The following is a 15,143-nucleotide window of genomic DNA, read 5'->3' as shown; positions in this document are numbered from 1 at the left end:
GAAACGAGGTAAGATAAGCCTCAGACTAAGGTGCTTCGTCTTTCACCCAAATCAGGGCGACTCAGAACCCTTTTATGATCCAATTAGCACATTCAAGCCCTGGCTTTTATTCACACGCAACATTTTCCTGCGGCAACTCTTTGGTCTGACAGTTTTGACAGATTTGATGGGCCCTGAAGTTTGTGTCATTTGCCACCTTTGAGTAATCTGCAACTAAATTAGAAACGCGGCCATCACAAAAGTTTTATCTGACAAATACATTTCAATTGTGGGTACGCTCTCCGTCCGTTCATCCTCCAGCTCCCCAGCTAGCCCCTCTCCGGATGACAAATGAAACTGAAAAGTTTAATGAACCACAGCGGCAGTAACAGTCACAAAATGCAAAATGCCGACGAGCATAATGAGTGCGAAATGGGGGGTATGAGTCTAGAATGGAATGGCCTGGGACTGGGACTGCGACTGGGACTGAGACAGCCTGGCAGATTTGGCAATTAAATTTTGCTTACCGCCCCACTGCCCCATTCTCTCAATTACAACTCAATGCCCTCGCCGCCGCTCGGAGTCAGTGCAGAAGTTGTCAAAATTAACAAAACGCGGGGCTGCTCATTAATCTCTGTCTCCCGGACGGGCACCCGGGCGGACGGATGAATGAATGGCCAGTCCAGTGCACAATACTCATCTCTTCGTCATAAAAATGAAAAATATACTCAAAATGACAGCAAAAAGTTGTTGCGTGGTTCAGTTCCTCCTCTAACTGCTGCCCCCCAGCTTCAGTTCCCCCCGGTGGTCCTGCTCGTCCTGCTGCTCTTGCCGCTCCTTCATGTCCTTTTGCCAGCTGGCTTTCCATCTGCTGCGTGTCACAACTAGAATGGAGGGGCTCTGGCGCTATGTGAGCACTGTTATGGAGAGTTAATCATTTTCTCGCAGTCATTTGTTTGATGGTTTTCCGTTGTTTTATTTCGCCTGCCTTCGGTGTCATAAATGTGCCACTGCAAGAGCTGGCAGAACACTCATACGCAGTGTTGGCCCTTGTGGCCAGGGGGTCACTGAGGGTTGGGAAAAAGCTCAAAACCAGATGACAACTAGAGACACATCAGCTTCCATTAAGTCTCTTATGATTGAGAACTTCAATAAGTAATTAAAAACAGACCTTAAGTAGTTTAGAAAAAATATATATATATAAAGTTTTATAGAAAAAGTAATTCTTTTTGACTATTTAATAATTATGGTAGATATATTTCTGGGCTTCTAAACAAATTACTCTTTTTCATACATTTTTTAAAGCTTCGCATAACTTTTCTTCACATTCTTGAGTTTCAAAGTATAAACAGTTTAAGAAGCAAATATCTAAAAGGCATACAAGCTATGAAATCTTACCACATGTGCCCTGATATTTCAAAATAAATTAACAAGGAAATCAAAAATAAACCGTAAATTAACTGCAGGTCCATTCGGCTTTCCCAGCTTTCAATCAGTCCAGAAAGCAGGGCTTATAAAATGCCAATCCCTTGCAATGCAATTAATTAAATAGAGTTGAGCTCGGAGTCCAGTCTGAAGCTGTCAGAGCCTGTGACGACATTGAAGGCGGCGTCATTGTCCTCATTTCAGCCCTGGGCAGTTTGTAATGGCTTGTCCTAGCCCAGAGAGATGGGGCCGGAGATGGAGCCGGAGCCGGAGTCAACAAATATCCAGGAGTAGAGCAGAGTGTGTTCAATTATTTAGATAGTGTCCTGGGCCATGCAGCTGGCCATGCATAAATAATGGCAAAGCCAGCCAGTGTGTCCCAAAACAGAAAACAATTGAGAGAATTCCCCACGTGCCGGCTGGCCATGTGTCGGCAATTGAAACTCAATTTAGTCAACTGGCGACTGGCAACTGGCAAAGCAACAATAACAAACACTCAGACCGAGCAATGTCCTCCATACGGACGGAGTCTACGGAAGGGGCGCTGGGGAGTGTACAAGAAAAATGAGGCAGCAAAATGCATTTTTACAATTTTCACGCCAATTGCCATAAAAGCTGTAAGTGAAATACTTAAATGCAGCCACCTCTGGGCCCCAAGGACTAGGACTCTGTGATTCAGTCAGCGTGCCTCCACCTCCGCCTCCTTTCCGGCCCGCCACTGCCGCCAAGCTCCCTGTTTCGGTCGCTTTGATTCGGTTTCCGGCTTCCATTTTTGGTGGCGCTTCCTGGCTGGCATGCGACTCACGTTTTTGGGCAATGTGTCGCGACAATCAACAAGCCGCGCAAATGTTCCTGTTGCCATTTGGCTACCCAGCACGGAGCACTGGCTGAGGACGTTCTGGCTCGGATTGCTTGGTTTAGCGATCAAAATCGAAATTCTCCACAGGCTCAATATTGTGAACAGCAGCCCACGACACAGATTGTCTGGGACTACACATAGAAGTCTCTATTTTTAAATGAAACTAATAATTCACAAAGAATAACAAATTAAATTGAATTTATGTTTTATGAAAAGAATTAATAAAGTTATGCAAAGTACAATAAATATATTTAAAAATTGGAAAATATTGATTACAGAAATTTAAAAAATAAATTGATATTTAATTGCTGTTATAGGGAATGTTCGCTTATAGGACTCAACACAAAGGCTTTAATCCTTTTTGGCTTTTTGCGAAAAAGGGAATTGTGTGGTCCATCACCGCGTACTTGAAATCCTGACAAGAGGGGATTTTGCGGCGAGTGGGGCGGCAGCAAGTGGCGCCTGGGCGGGCAATTAAATACTTGCCGCGCAGGATGCAGCGAAACTTTAAAACAAATAGCCCAAACAACAAGGACAACAACGAGGAACAATTAATGTGAATTTATTTTTCGGACTCATTTGGCGGTAATTGCCGAGCGTCAACAAAAAGAAAGCGCTTATTTGCTGGCGAGAGGGTCGCCCCAAGAGTTCTCCCGCGACCTACTCTCGATTGGCATGAAGTCCTCGATCGGCCCCAGTGTCCTTGTAATTTCCATAGAACTTCTGCCCACTTTATTTACGATGAATTTTTGGACAGCCTACGCAGTAAAGGGCTTAACATAGTCCCCCAATGTTTTCACCCCTTCAGCAATTCCGGCAATCATTTAAGCTGTTTTACGAGCTACAATTGTGTGGCCAGGACACAACCCCTCCCATCCTTGCCATCCTGGTCCTTTAAAGGCCTATGGTTCCTGGTAACAACTGTAAATAACTTTGCTCATTTGAACATTTATTGGTGACGCAAACGGCCTGTAGCTCGGTCTGGAACCCGGCTCGTTCGAATGGCCCGTTCGTCTTATTGCCGATTTTTACTTGTGTTAATTTCCTGTAACGTGGCTCTGAGCTTGAAGCTTTTTGCAGGAATCTGTATGCCAAAGCCGAGGCACATAAAAACCGGGCTACATAAAATATGATGAAGGGCACTTAAGGCAGACAGCCGGGACTTAACTCGACTCGACTCGATTCTCATCTCCTCGCTGACAGCCATCAAATATGTACACAACATGCATAAATGAATGACACACACAAATACACACCTACACTCACCCACTCACTCTGTGGAGGGGCCGTAGGTGACACGCCTTTTGTTTTCATAAATATTAAAGTGAGCAAACCTTTGCAAGGCCTGTGTGCAAATCTGCACAATTTCATTAAGCCAGAACCGAGGGGCGGGGGTGGAATTTATGGAGGGAAATGGGAAACTTTGTCGAAACATTTTCTTAGCCCAGTTTGCGTTGGCACTGCTGTGAAATATAATTTATAGAAAATATATGCAATTTCAGAGCAGTTGCAGCTTACACAGCGCAGTGCCGCAGTTGCATAGCTACCCGCCTGCCTGCTGCCTGCCACTCGGGAAATCGTAATTCAAATAAGTTTTTCCAACGCCCGCCGACTGAAAGGTGGCAAATATATGCAGAATATTAATACGATTTCGCTCTGGTGCTTCCCCTCGCAGAGATGGAAAATATGACGGGAAAAAGGATACCCCTGTAAGCCTGAGGGCCTAAGAAATGTTTCGGGGTTTTTCATTGACAAATGATTGGCAAACCACTGTACCATCCAGCAATTCATCTCAGATTGTGGCATGCAACCGGGGAGTGTGCAATTGAAAGGGCTGTGGCAGCGTCATTAATCAAGCTGCAACTTTTGCAGCCATGCACCTAAATCGAAAGCGATTCCCGCTTTTGTAGAAACCCTTCCCGGCGCAGCGACTCACCCGTAATTTGGCTGAGCAGACAAATGACTGGGGAAATTGCAGTGCGAATGATCTGCCCCAATGAAATATGATTTGGAGGCGTTAAGCTGTCAGCCACAAAAGGTAGATGTTCTTGCGCCAGAGCTACTCGGGGCTTTGGGGCAATGGCAAATTTATTTCTCCTGAGGGAGTTTGGGAAAATGAAAATGCCAAATTTGTTGCAAGAAAATGAGGCAAGGACTGCGTTCTCATTGTACGTTTGCCCCTTTCTTGCCAAACTGTAAACAATTCTCGGATGTAATCCACCCCGTAAGCTCCGGCACTACTCACTCGACTGAACTCCGAAAATATGCCACACACTTGTTTTACCCACACACATCGAGTTAGCCCAAAAATCCGGAGTCCTTCTCGTAGGCACCATTCATGAAAATTTTTACCCAAAATTACAGCTGCCCGGATCGGGCCGGCAGCCCAATTAAAAGGAAAGTATTTTTCGTAAATTACTCGGACCTCGGCAGGAGAAGCCCCACAGAACTTGTTCAAAGACCTACAATATCAATGAATCTTTGATGCCAACTTTACGAGCCCCAGAAGCGACTTCTCGACCCCCCATCGCGTGTGTGTTTAATTTGCCTTGTCTTCTCATAAATAATGAAACGCTCTTTTGGCAACCAACTAACGCCGCATCAGATTTCCCTTTTTAGGGATACAACTATGACCACGCCCCTCCTAAGCACACGCTCCCACACACCCGTAGGTACACTCCCAGAGACACACACACACACGGGCAGGATGAAAGGCATATAATCTGCGGGGGACCAGAACTTTGCACAGATGACCACATCCGTTTTGGAATACAAGTGGAATACAAATTTAATCTGTCGGTTTTCTGGGATTTCCTCATTTGTACCAGATTATAATCTCCGACTCTCTGTTAAAGGGAGGGCTCTGCTGCGGAGGGATTGCGGGGAGCTGAAGGATACCACTGCAGGTGAAACCCTTTGTTCTGTCGATGGGTGAGCACTTTCTCCGCTCATTCCGGCTAAATGCCGGGAGAGAAAAATGAAAGGCCATGCGTGGGCCTAACGTTAATGAGTTGCCAAGTGACTGCAAAAGGGCTGGATGGGAGTGGTGACGGGACCTCTGATAATGATGACGATGATGATGTGAAACTGAACCTGAATGGGGCACAAATTGTGTTCAATTGGTTGTGATTGGGTTTGCCCCGAGTTGGTGCGCTCAATACGGTTCTATTGAGACCTCTCCGCCAGATTTCCACTTAAACTGCTCAAGGATCTGCCTGGGTCCAGATGGTTGGGTCTAAATAAAATGAGAAAATTAAAGCCATTCAATTGGAAAATCAAATGTATGTTTTTAAAGCCTTAAAATGCAAATCACATGGCCATCTTAATGGCAATTTTCAGAATCAGCAGAGTTAATAGAGTTAAACTTTACTTATTTCGAAGAGTAACTTCTTATAGAAAGAAAACTATGGCTATAAGTTATAGATTCTTTCATCCTTGGCCGCAAACTCACATAACCGAAGCAGAATCAATTTCCAGCATTGTTCGCATTCCTCGGCCAACACTGAGACACTTTTATGTATTTATGTCCCGTATCCTGGTCGCATCTTTTAGTGAATTTATAGACCTCCTCGTTGACTCCTAACATATGCATAATTTTTCAAGAGCATCCTCGTCGCATTGGTGGTGCCGGGCCATAAAATGGAATCTCCAAGTGCTTTTAATTTGTCCTACCAAATGCGGAGGCTAGACAGCACACCAACGCGCGCCTTCCACCCCCACACACTCGTATATATCTCGTTACTTAGCGCACATTTAATTTTGTTACGCACACCCACCCACACACACACACACACACAGAGCCAGAGAAAGCAGGAAGAAAATGGAGAAAGCCAGTGAGAGGGAAAAGTTTCCCACTGCAGAAAACTATGTAGCAATTTATAACTTTCCCCGGGCTCCTGGTAGTAGTTGGCGGGGCATTGTGCTCCCTTTTTGGCAAACGATAATGAGACTTCGTGCCAAATTATTTAAGAGTTGAGCCGGGATGAGAAAAGCAGTTGGCGCAAACAGAAAAGTAAATCAAAAATTTCCCCCTAACCGGAATGCGATTAATAAAAGTGAAGCATTTTGCCAGATTAGGCTCACAATGGAGTAACAATTGTTTATTACAATTTGCGCTCTTTGCAGCTGGAATTTAATAGAGGATAATGCAAATATCTGAGAGCGGGACGGGGGCTGGGCTCTGTCTGGATTTTAAATTATTTTACACATTAAATTTTGCGGTTTTGCGTGTAGCAGAATTAATGGTAAAGTCGCCTGTTTCATCATCATCGTCGCCAGTACGAGAGTCATCATCATCGTCGTCGGCGGCTTTGGTGCTGAAAATTGAATTTGCCAGTGACGAAGCCGCAAACGCTGAAACCGCGATCAAAATCTATGTGCGTGGATACACATTCAAAAACAAACCAGACCGAACCCAACCCAGCCAAACCGTGCTTTTTCCCCCGTGTCTATCCGGACGAATTCAAAAATCTGCGACAGCTGAGTTGAAATATTCATTTCGAATGCGCAAAGTGTTTTGTGGACTGCGGCGGGCTAAAGCTGGAGCCCAAGCACATATAGTCCCCTCATATATGAAACAATTCAGGCCCAGCCATAAATGTGACGGCGCGGGTGGAATGGTTGCCATGGGTGGATTTTAAGCCTTATAAATTAGCGGTTAGATTGAGCGTCATAAATCGTGCGATTAATTTTAAAGTGCTCATGCGGCTGGCGCTTGTTTATAGAGGATAGAGGATCCCATTTCCCGCCTTAGGCCTGATGGCACAGGTTGAATCTCGTCCCTAACCATTAATCTCTAAATTAAAACTCAAAAGTCTAACTCGAAATGCCCAGATGAATTTTATTTTTAAGCCATTCACCGAAATGAAAATTATTTAAAACATAGTACGCATAAAATGGTGGAATTTCCAGGTGTTTAAGAAAGCTTAGCTTGGCTTATCGCACATGAGAGCACTCGTCTGATGACAAGTTGCGAATCCCGAGATACGGAGATCCCTTGAATGTGCGGCCTACCTTTTCGGCTTGCTCCAATAAGCTGCCCAGGAAACATCTCTAAATTTATGTATCTAATTAAAATGGAAGTGGCAGTGGCAGAAAAAAATGCCGGTCCCACGAATCAAGTAACAACAAGGACGAGCAGGCCCCAGGACCAGCCACTGCCACTGCCTTGTATGCTAAGCGCTTTGCCTAACTTCGTTTCGCATAAATTTTCCCAGGAAAGGGCCAGAACGGCGGAGATCCTGTGGGGATGGGCGCACGCATTATGTTTGTTTATGCTCGAGAGCTGCATTTTTATGTTCTGTCGACGGTGACGACGATGGCGCTGGCGAGTGCGAGTGCGAGTTCGGGGGAGTGGAAAAATGAAAACGAAAACAGGACTACAACTGCGACCACTCCATTAGTCGGTTGGTCGGTTGGGTCAGTACACTGCACTATACAACAGCGGGATGTCCGCAGTCAACTGGGCCTAACGGACAACAGTGTTGTGCCATCCTAATGGCACAGTGGTAGATATTCCAAAAAGAGTTTCTAAAATATTAATACTCCTAATGGGTTCTGATATTCCACATTTTTGTTATAACAAAAAAAATAGATTTTTATTTTAAATAGATTCATCTTCGAAATCTGTATGACCTTAAGATTAGGTCAAAAATAAGATTTATGGTAAAAGATATGAACAATTTCGAATATAAGAATCTTTAGACTTTAAACAAGCAATTTCTAAGCCATTAAAACTCAAACCTCAACCACTGTGCGACGTCTAGTAGCTTGCCTTTTAGCTTAGCTGTTGGCTGCTGGCGTTGCTTTTTAATAAAATTAGCTCCGACATCGGATGCTTGTTTATGCAGCGAACAGGAGTGGGCGGCGGAGCGGTGGGTAGTGGAGTTTTTCCACCCACATTCACTCCCCAGTCGACCCGGTGACCCTCATGATGCACAGCCATGGGCGGTGGGTGTGCGTGTGTGTTGGGTGAATGTGTGTGCCTGTACTTGACTGCTTATTATGCATGAATTTCAAATGAAGTCGCGAACGTGACACAAACATGCTGCATGCCGATGCGGTGCCCTTTGGCCCCTGCCGCCCAACCAAAAATTTACACATTCGCATTGCGATATGCATTTAATATGAGAATGAATCGTGGGCCCTTCTGCCAGCTTCCCAACTTCCACCAGCTCCCAGCTGAGTTTGTTCTCCAAAACTGCCCCGAAAAAATTGAAAAACACATCAAGCTCATTGAGAGCTAAATGGGAATAGGTCCTTGGGAGTGTAACTGTGTGGGTGTGTGTGTGTGTGTGTGTGTATGAGTGTGCTTGGCTGTCAGTCGAAATGGAAACGAAGATGGCCGAAATGTTATGCGTAATGAAATTGGGCACTTTGGGTGTTGATTTTTTATGGCTCTTAAGTGGCTCTTAGACAAAAACGGAATGGGGTAGGTTCGGGTTACTAAATAGAAACGTCAGCCTGGAGGGTCAATTGAAATTCCGTTATTCCGCCCGAACTTAAATTACAATTTTTGGAAAGAGATTTCCCAGACGAGAACGGGTCTCATTAGCCTCGTCAAGGCAAACTTCGTTGTGAGCCCATTTTCCGTTGGCAATTAAACACTCCAACCCGTCACCCATTCCCCCAGCCCGGCCCGGCCCGTCCCGCCCGGCCATTCCATCCCAAATAGAGATGTCAGATGTCGCCGGCGAGTGTTGATAATGCACTCTTAAAGGAAGCGTTTACAGTTATTTTCCCGGCTTAATGATATGCAAATACATACAAACAAAGACAACGCGAGCCGTTAATTGTCTTCCGTTTCTTGCTGTTGCTTTCCCGCCTTTGTAATTTCCCTCTGGCTTTTGTTGCTATTGTCGCTCGTCTTGGGCTGACTATTAACATTTAATTAAATGCCTATTGCCATCAAAAGTGAGCGCACAACATAATTACAAGCCAGTTACCGGCACATTTTTCCTAAGCGAGTCTCAGCTCAAAATTTCAGAGCGCGAAAGGCCACCTCGAAGGATCTGGGCTCAGCAGCCAGGCTGCGTGCATTATTGTTTAATTGCAATTAGTGCCAAACAGGCAGCAGACATCAGGCTGCAAAATGATAATAACGAGCCGTGTGTCGGTTCATGCATAATGCAAAAGCCGAGCCTGGCTCACACATTGCAATTAAGTTGCAAAAAGCAGGCTGCACTGCAGAAAAAATATGCTAATGGAAATTTGAATATTGTCAAAAATTATATATTTTCAATTAAAATTGTAATTATAAAGAAAATCACATTGAATTTATGTTTTTTTTTTTATTATTTTTGTATTAAAAACGTAATTAACTATAAAAACACTTAAAATGGCGTTCAATAAAAATGGCGATCGAAAAAAAGTCTACTTTACAACACTGGACAATGACCGCCGCCGTTTCGCTCAGTGAACGGCCTATTGTGACCGATATTGTTGCTGTTTCTGTTGTTGTTGTTGTTGCCTGGGATGCTGTCGAACGGCGAGCGGCGTGTTGAAAGTATCTCTTTGGCAGCCAAGTCGGGCCTTGAAGTGTGTGTTGCCACTTGAGTACTTCTTCTTCGTGCTCTTGCCTCGCCTCGCCATGCCTTTCCACTTTCTCTCCTCTCACTCTTGCTCACGCCTATCCAGCGGTCTGCTTCTTCTTCTTCTTGTTCACTTCTTGGCAGGAGAGTGCCTAAGTTGCCTTGAGAGTGTGTTAGATTATTTTTATGTGTTTTGCTTGTTTTGCCTTATTTTCGCATGCCTAAGTAGTTAGTTTAATAAATTGCATTGCTTAGGTAAGCGCCGACAGAGACAGAGGGAGAGGGAGAGAGAGAGAGAGGGAGATGGATTGAAAGTGTGATAAAAAGAGATAGAACAGCCACTTGACTTGAACAGCAATTTACGGATTTTCAAATTTGAATTGCTAAACATTGGCCAAGTTTGGCTCAAGTTTTCATTGAATAAGTTTCTCTTCTATTTATCCTGATGTTTTCGCGGCTGCCTCCCAAGACGAGTTAATTCCCGTCTCTCCTTCCGCCATAAACAAGCGCGCTCAGCATCCTTTTGGTGCAAGTTTCGAATTCATTACCCACAGAAATCACGTATACGCCACCGTGGCGGTGCAGCTGCGCAGGGCCAACGGAATGGCGCACAATGCATCACAATAGTAATTAACAATTTACCAACACATTCCAGCACAATTGCTGCAGGGGGGTGGCGAGTGGAATTTTCAGTGCCATTTATTTGCTCGCTTCCGCCCCTTTTGGCAGCGCGCCCCCATTTGCATCAAGGTTAAAGTACCCATAAATTTTTAAAAATCATCTGAAAGCCGAGCAAAAGGGAACAGTATAGAAACTGCTATAAAGAATAAAACACTCAGCATTCAAGGTGCAGAATGCGAACCGACCGAATCGTTAGAAAACAAAAGACCCAACAACCCTCAACGAAACCGAAGTTAAACAGTTTTAATTCATGCACGCCCCCCTTGAGATAGGGATGGGGCAGAACCTCTGGGGAGGTGGGGGTGCCGTGACAGTGAGGTAACGCAATAATAGTGGCAAGAGAAATCAAATGTCAACTAAATGCAAGGGCAACTGCAGCTGGAGAAGTTGTAACTGACGCCCAAGGCCAAATTGATCAGGCCCGAGAGCCAGCGAGCCAAAGGGAAACTGGGTCACCACACAAATAAGTTACTACAGTAACCCACCCACATATATGTATGTTGGTCCTGGTCCTAGTTTTACCTCCTCCATATGTAATACACCCATACAAATGTGTTTAGACGTGTACAGCTCTATTTTAGCCAAATTCGAGCTGACTTGGATAAATCAATCAGTCGTCTTGCTTTCTTGTGTTTCTTTCATTGAAATTTAAGTTAGCCTTCTGGTTTTTAGATGGCTTTTAGATTTATTAAAGTTTGATCTAAGACCCTCATTTAAGTTACTTATGTAATTATATATAGTCATACAGTTCTAGCTTATTGATTTTTATTGTGAAATGAAAACTTTTAGGAAAGAATATAATGACTTTGGTCGTAAAACGAGGGAGAGAGAGTATAAGACTTCCGTTACAGTTTCCTAGTATACTTTCCAACACTACTCTGGTTTTTAGATGGCTTTTAGATTAATTAAGTAATTATATATAGGCATGTAGTTCTATCTTGTTGTTTTTATTGTGCTGAACAGAAAACTTTTAGAAAAGAATGACTTTGATCGTAGATCGAAAGACAGAGAAAGAGAGTAGAAGACCGCTGTTACTGTTTCTTAGTATACTTTCCAACACTACTCAGGTGTTTTCGAACCAGTAAAGTACAAATAATACAAAAGCTTTTACTTTACGAGTTAAATATATGTAGATACATAATAATTCTATTAACGTATGATGTTGGGATTTATGTCAAGACCAAGTTCCAGTATGAACGTCACCCACTTAGTTATTAACATCACTTGTCACCAGAACAAAGGACTCTTGGTCCTCAAATCCTTCACTCCCACTCTCTCCACGCTGGACAGCTGTTTGGCTTGAATAGCCCTGCACTGCCATTGCCTTTGCATATTAATGCTCATGTAATAAACACAATCGCTCACCTTGACAGCCTGTGGCTTCGGGTTTCGGTCAGTTCGTCACTGGTCAGTCGGTTGTTCCAAGCGGTTGGGCAGCCATGCCAAATTCATGCCCTGTTCTGATCCTGATCCTGATGCTGTCGCTGTCGCTGGCGCTGTCCCTGTTGATGTTGGTGCAACTGCTGCTTTTCGTCCTGGACGCGATTGCATAATTTAAACGCAATTCGGACACGAATTCGATTGGCCAACATGAATCCGGGTGGCCAAAACCACAGAGGCGAAGTAAACTGGTGACTGAAGACCCAAATGCATTTATGAATGAGTTGACACACTGTTGGGCTCAAATTTTGCGACTACCTGGCTACCTGGCAACCTGGCTGTCAATATTTGTCCCCTGACCCAGCAAGTCGCACCTTTTGTCGGACTCACTTCGCCTAATGGCGTGCAAATAGTTTTCGCAATTGAGTTGTCAAATTTTGCGGTGTTGTGGGGATTGGCATAGAGACCTAGTAGCCCAGAGGCCCTACGTCTCATGCTCGTAAATTCCTCAAACTTTTTGCTCTCATCTCAAATATTTGTCATTGCTCGTTTTACGGCTTGTTATATCACACAATCTACCTTGTCCTCCGAGCAGAGAGCTCTCAGAGCACACAGAGGCCCTTAATGACATTTTATGGCTGCCACCTAGGTGAAAGCTGGGCTCTAACTGGATACTCTGGAAGCTGGCCAAATTAAGTGGCAGATGGGGTACTTTGCAAGAGCCAGGAAAAGCAACTGTGTGAGAACTATTATCCTGCGAAGAGCTGTGGTTTCACATGCCAATGATTAATTTATGCAATTCATACGGACACAAAGCACCAAACTGGAGCACTAATCACATATGTAGTAATGCTTAATTAAGGATTGAAGTCCTTTAGAATTAGTACTACAATTCAATTTAATTTCAATTGGCTTTATAATTTAATGAATCTTGTGATAGGCTAGGTTTGATTTCTGTTTTTGAATAGAATGTGATAGCTTATCACAGAATATTTCATGATATTGTATGAACATGGGTAATTTAAGCCTTTAAACATAAATTATTTGTAGGAACTATTTATACCGATAATTACCCAGTCATGAAACTGAGACTTTCACCATTATTAAGAGTATTAAGTACTCCAATTTGTTGGGCCTCACTGATTTTGGCTAAAAATGCCAGAAAATAAGTTTCCCCCCAACTCAAAAGCAGGAACAAAAATTCGTTTCATTTAGAGTTCCAAAATGATTTCCACCAATTAATTGGTTGGCCGAAAAACTCATCACGCCAACCGAGAACATGCCATTTTTTTAATGGCCTTTCGCCGTAATGAGCCGCCATTCTGCCACTCTGCCCAACTGCCAATAAGTGAGCCCGGTTATTAGTTTAATTTGGCAGAAAGTGCCATAAATCAGCGGCAAATGTGATCCCCACTTAATTGCAATACGTTTCCGTTTCCATTTTTCCATTGCAGAAAGCTGTCAGGGACCGCACGAGAAGCGCCTGCTGAACCACCTGCTCTCCACCTACAACACCCTCGAGCGACCCGTCGCCAACGAATCGGAGCCCCTGGAGGTCAAGTTTGGTCTGACCCTGCAGCAGATCATCGACGTGGTAAGTGCTAGACCAATTCATACAATCAGCATTTTTCGAAAGCATCATATAACCAAATAAAACTAATTGTGAGATTACCACCCAAAAAAAAAAACCAAAGCGAAATTGTGATTGCCGATGCATAAGATTTTTAACGTGAAACAGGCTAAGAATTAACAATTATTGATTGCGTCTCTTATAGGATGAAAAGAATCAGATTCTGACCACAAATGCGTGGTTAAATTTGGTAAGTGACATGTACCCGTCGTTTCAGTGTTACCATCACAACTAATTATTAGGCTTATGAGTTTCTTTTGAGGTTTTCATTTCCGTTTCAGTTCCGTTTCCGTATCCGTTTACGTTCCAGTTTTTGGCAAGCGAAAAGCGACAAATTTTTATATAAATTTTTACCACTACAAGAACCACAAACACGTTTTCGTTTCGTTCGTTTTCTCTGGATTTGTTTTTGGCATTTAATAATTATTGCCCCCTCCGGGGGCTTCTTTATCAATAAATAAATACATATTTGCATTTGCATATGTGTTGTCTCAATATGTCTGCGTGTTTGCGTGTGTGTGCGTGTCTCTCTGTGTGCGATTGTGTGTGTCAGAGTATTTTTTCGTTTTTTTGACATTTCTGACGTTTTATTTAACAAAGGACCGTTGGAGACCGTTTAAAAAGCATTTCAATTAAAAGAAAATAAAAAAGGAATAAAACGCCGCAAGCAAATAAAGTAAAGTTTAAACATCAGTATTTCAATGAATATATCTAATAAATAAATAAGAGTCTAGAACTTTTTTTCCTCCAGATCTGATTAGCTGACCTCTGAGGTCGTGCACCCAAATCTTACGACCAAGGCTATCTTACCGCATCTAAACTTTTGATTTACACAAATTTCATCCCGACATGATGGAGGGCAAATAACATTCTCCAGGGCATGGGGTGGTGTCCGAAATGGCACTGCTAAATTGGCAGAAATTGCCCGGCCATACCATAAACATAAACAAATAAATCAAAACAAAGGACCCGAAAGGACATAAATAAAATTTATATTTGCGAAGCGATGGCCATTTTTTGCAGCGCTCTGCTGGCGTGTCCGGCCCTCACCTGAAGCTCCAATTGCAATCGTTCGTAAAAGGCCAGGCCATGGAGCTGTAGACAGGGCGGGAAAACCCTTTTCAAAAAAATTAATAGCACCTCCGCCCTCAATAGCCGTGGGCAGATTTATGTTTGTCCGTCAATTTTCGATTCCTGAAAGCGCAAAACGCAACAACAAAACGCTATTTTCCGATAGCTTCTGAAATAAAACTACTAATTGCTGAACCAATTAAAATGGGGAATAGCAGCTTTAAGCTTTGCAATAATATTATTTCAATTGATTGCGCTGCTTAGATGTTTTTTTGGGATTTACACGAACATGAGAGTTTGCATATTTTTTGATTTTATTATAATTATATTTGAATTTTTGTTTTTTATTCGGTTTTCCACTGATTGGCAATTGCATGACATCCCAGAATGCAAACATTCTGCATATAATTCCCCGGATACATGCGGCCGGCCGTGTGAATAAATGTGCTTAGTCGGGCAATTATATCCGCGATGGGCACAGTTGCGATGGCTAACACTCCCTAATCCGCCCATCGATAACAGTGCGTTTCATAATCGTATGGTCAGTCCCAGAGGAAGCCGAAATAATCAATATTATATAAAATATTTT

At 43.3% G+C, this 15,143-nt stretch overlaps 1 protein-coding gene across 4 annotated transcripts in view; it reads left to right on the top strand.

Moving 5' to 3' along the window:
* LOC6504542 (acetylcholine receptor subunit alpha-type acr-16) overlaps positions 1 to 15,143 on the top strand; it is an 81,484-nt gene that overhangs the window by 37,682 nt on the left and 28,659 nt on the right. For 2 of the 4 annotated variants that reach the window (XM_014904958.3, XM_014904954.3), the window contains exons 2-3: positions 13,308 to 13,447; positions 13,629 to 13,673. In XM_014904958.3, coding sequence (XP_014760444.1) covers positions 13,308 to 13,447; positions 13,629 to 13,673 — 185 coding nt within the window. The remainder of the gene's footprint in view (positions 1 to 13,307; positions 13,448 to 13,628; positions 13,674 to 15,143) is intronic. The other 2 variants (XM_014904957.3, XM_014904956.3) reach the window with 1 other exon arrangement.

Source organism: Drosophila ananassae, chromosome 3R (genome assembly GCF_017639315.1).
Source record: "Drosophila ananassae strain 14024-0371.13 chromosome 3R, ASM1763931v2, whole genome shotgun sequence".
In the NCBI taxonomy this organism is placed as follows: domain Eukaryota; kingdom Metazoa; phylum Arthropoda; class Insecta; order Diptera; family Drosophilidae; genus Drosophila; species Drosophila ananassae.
The sequence above is the reverse complement of the archived record's forward strand: the minus strand, read 5'-3'. Positions and strand labels throughout refer to the sequence as shown.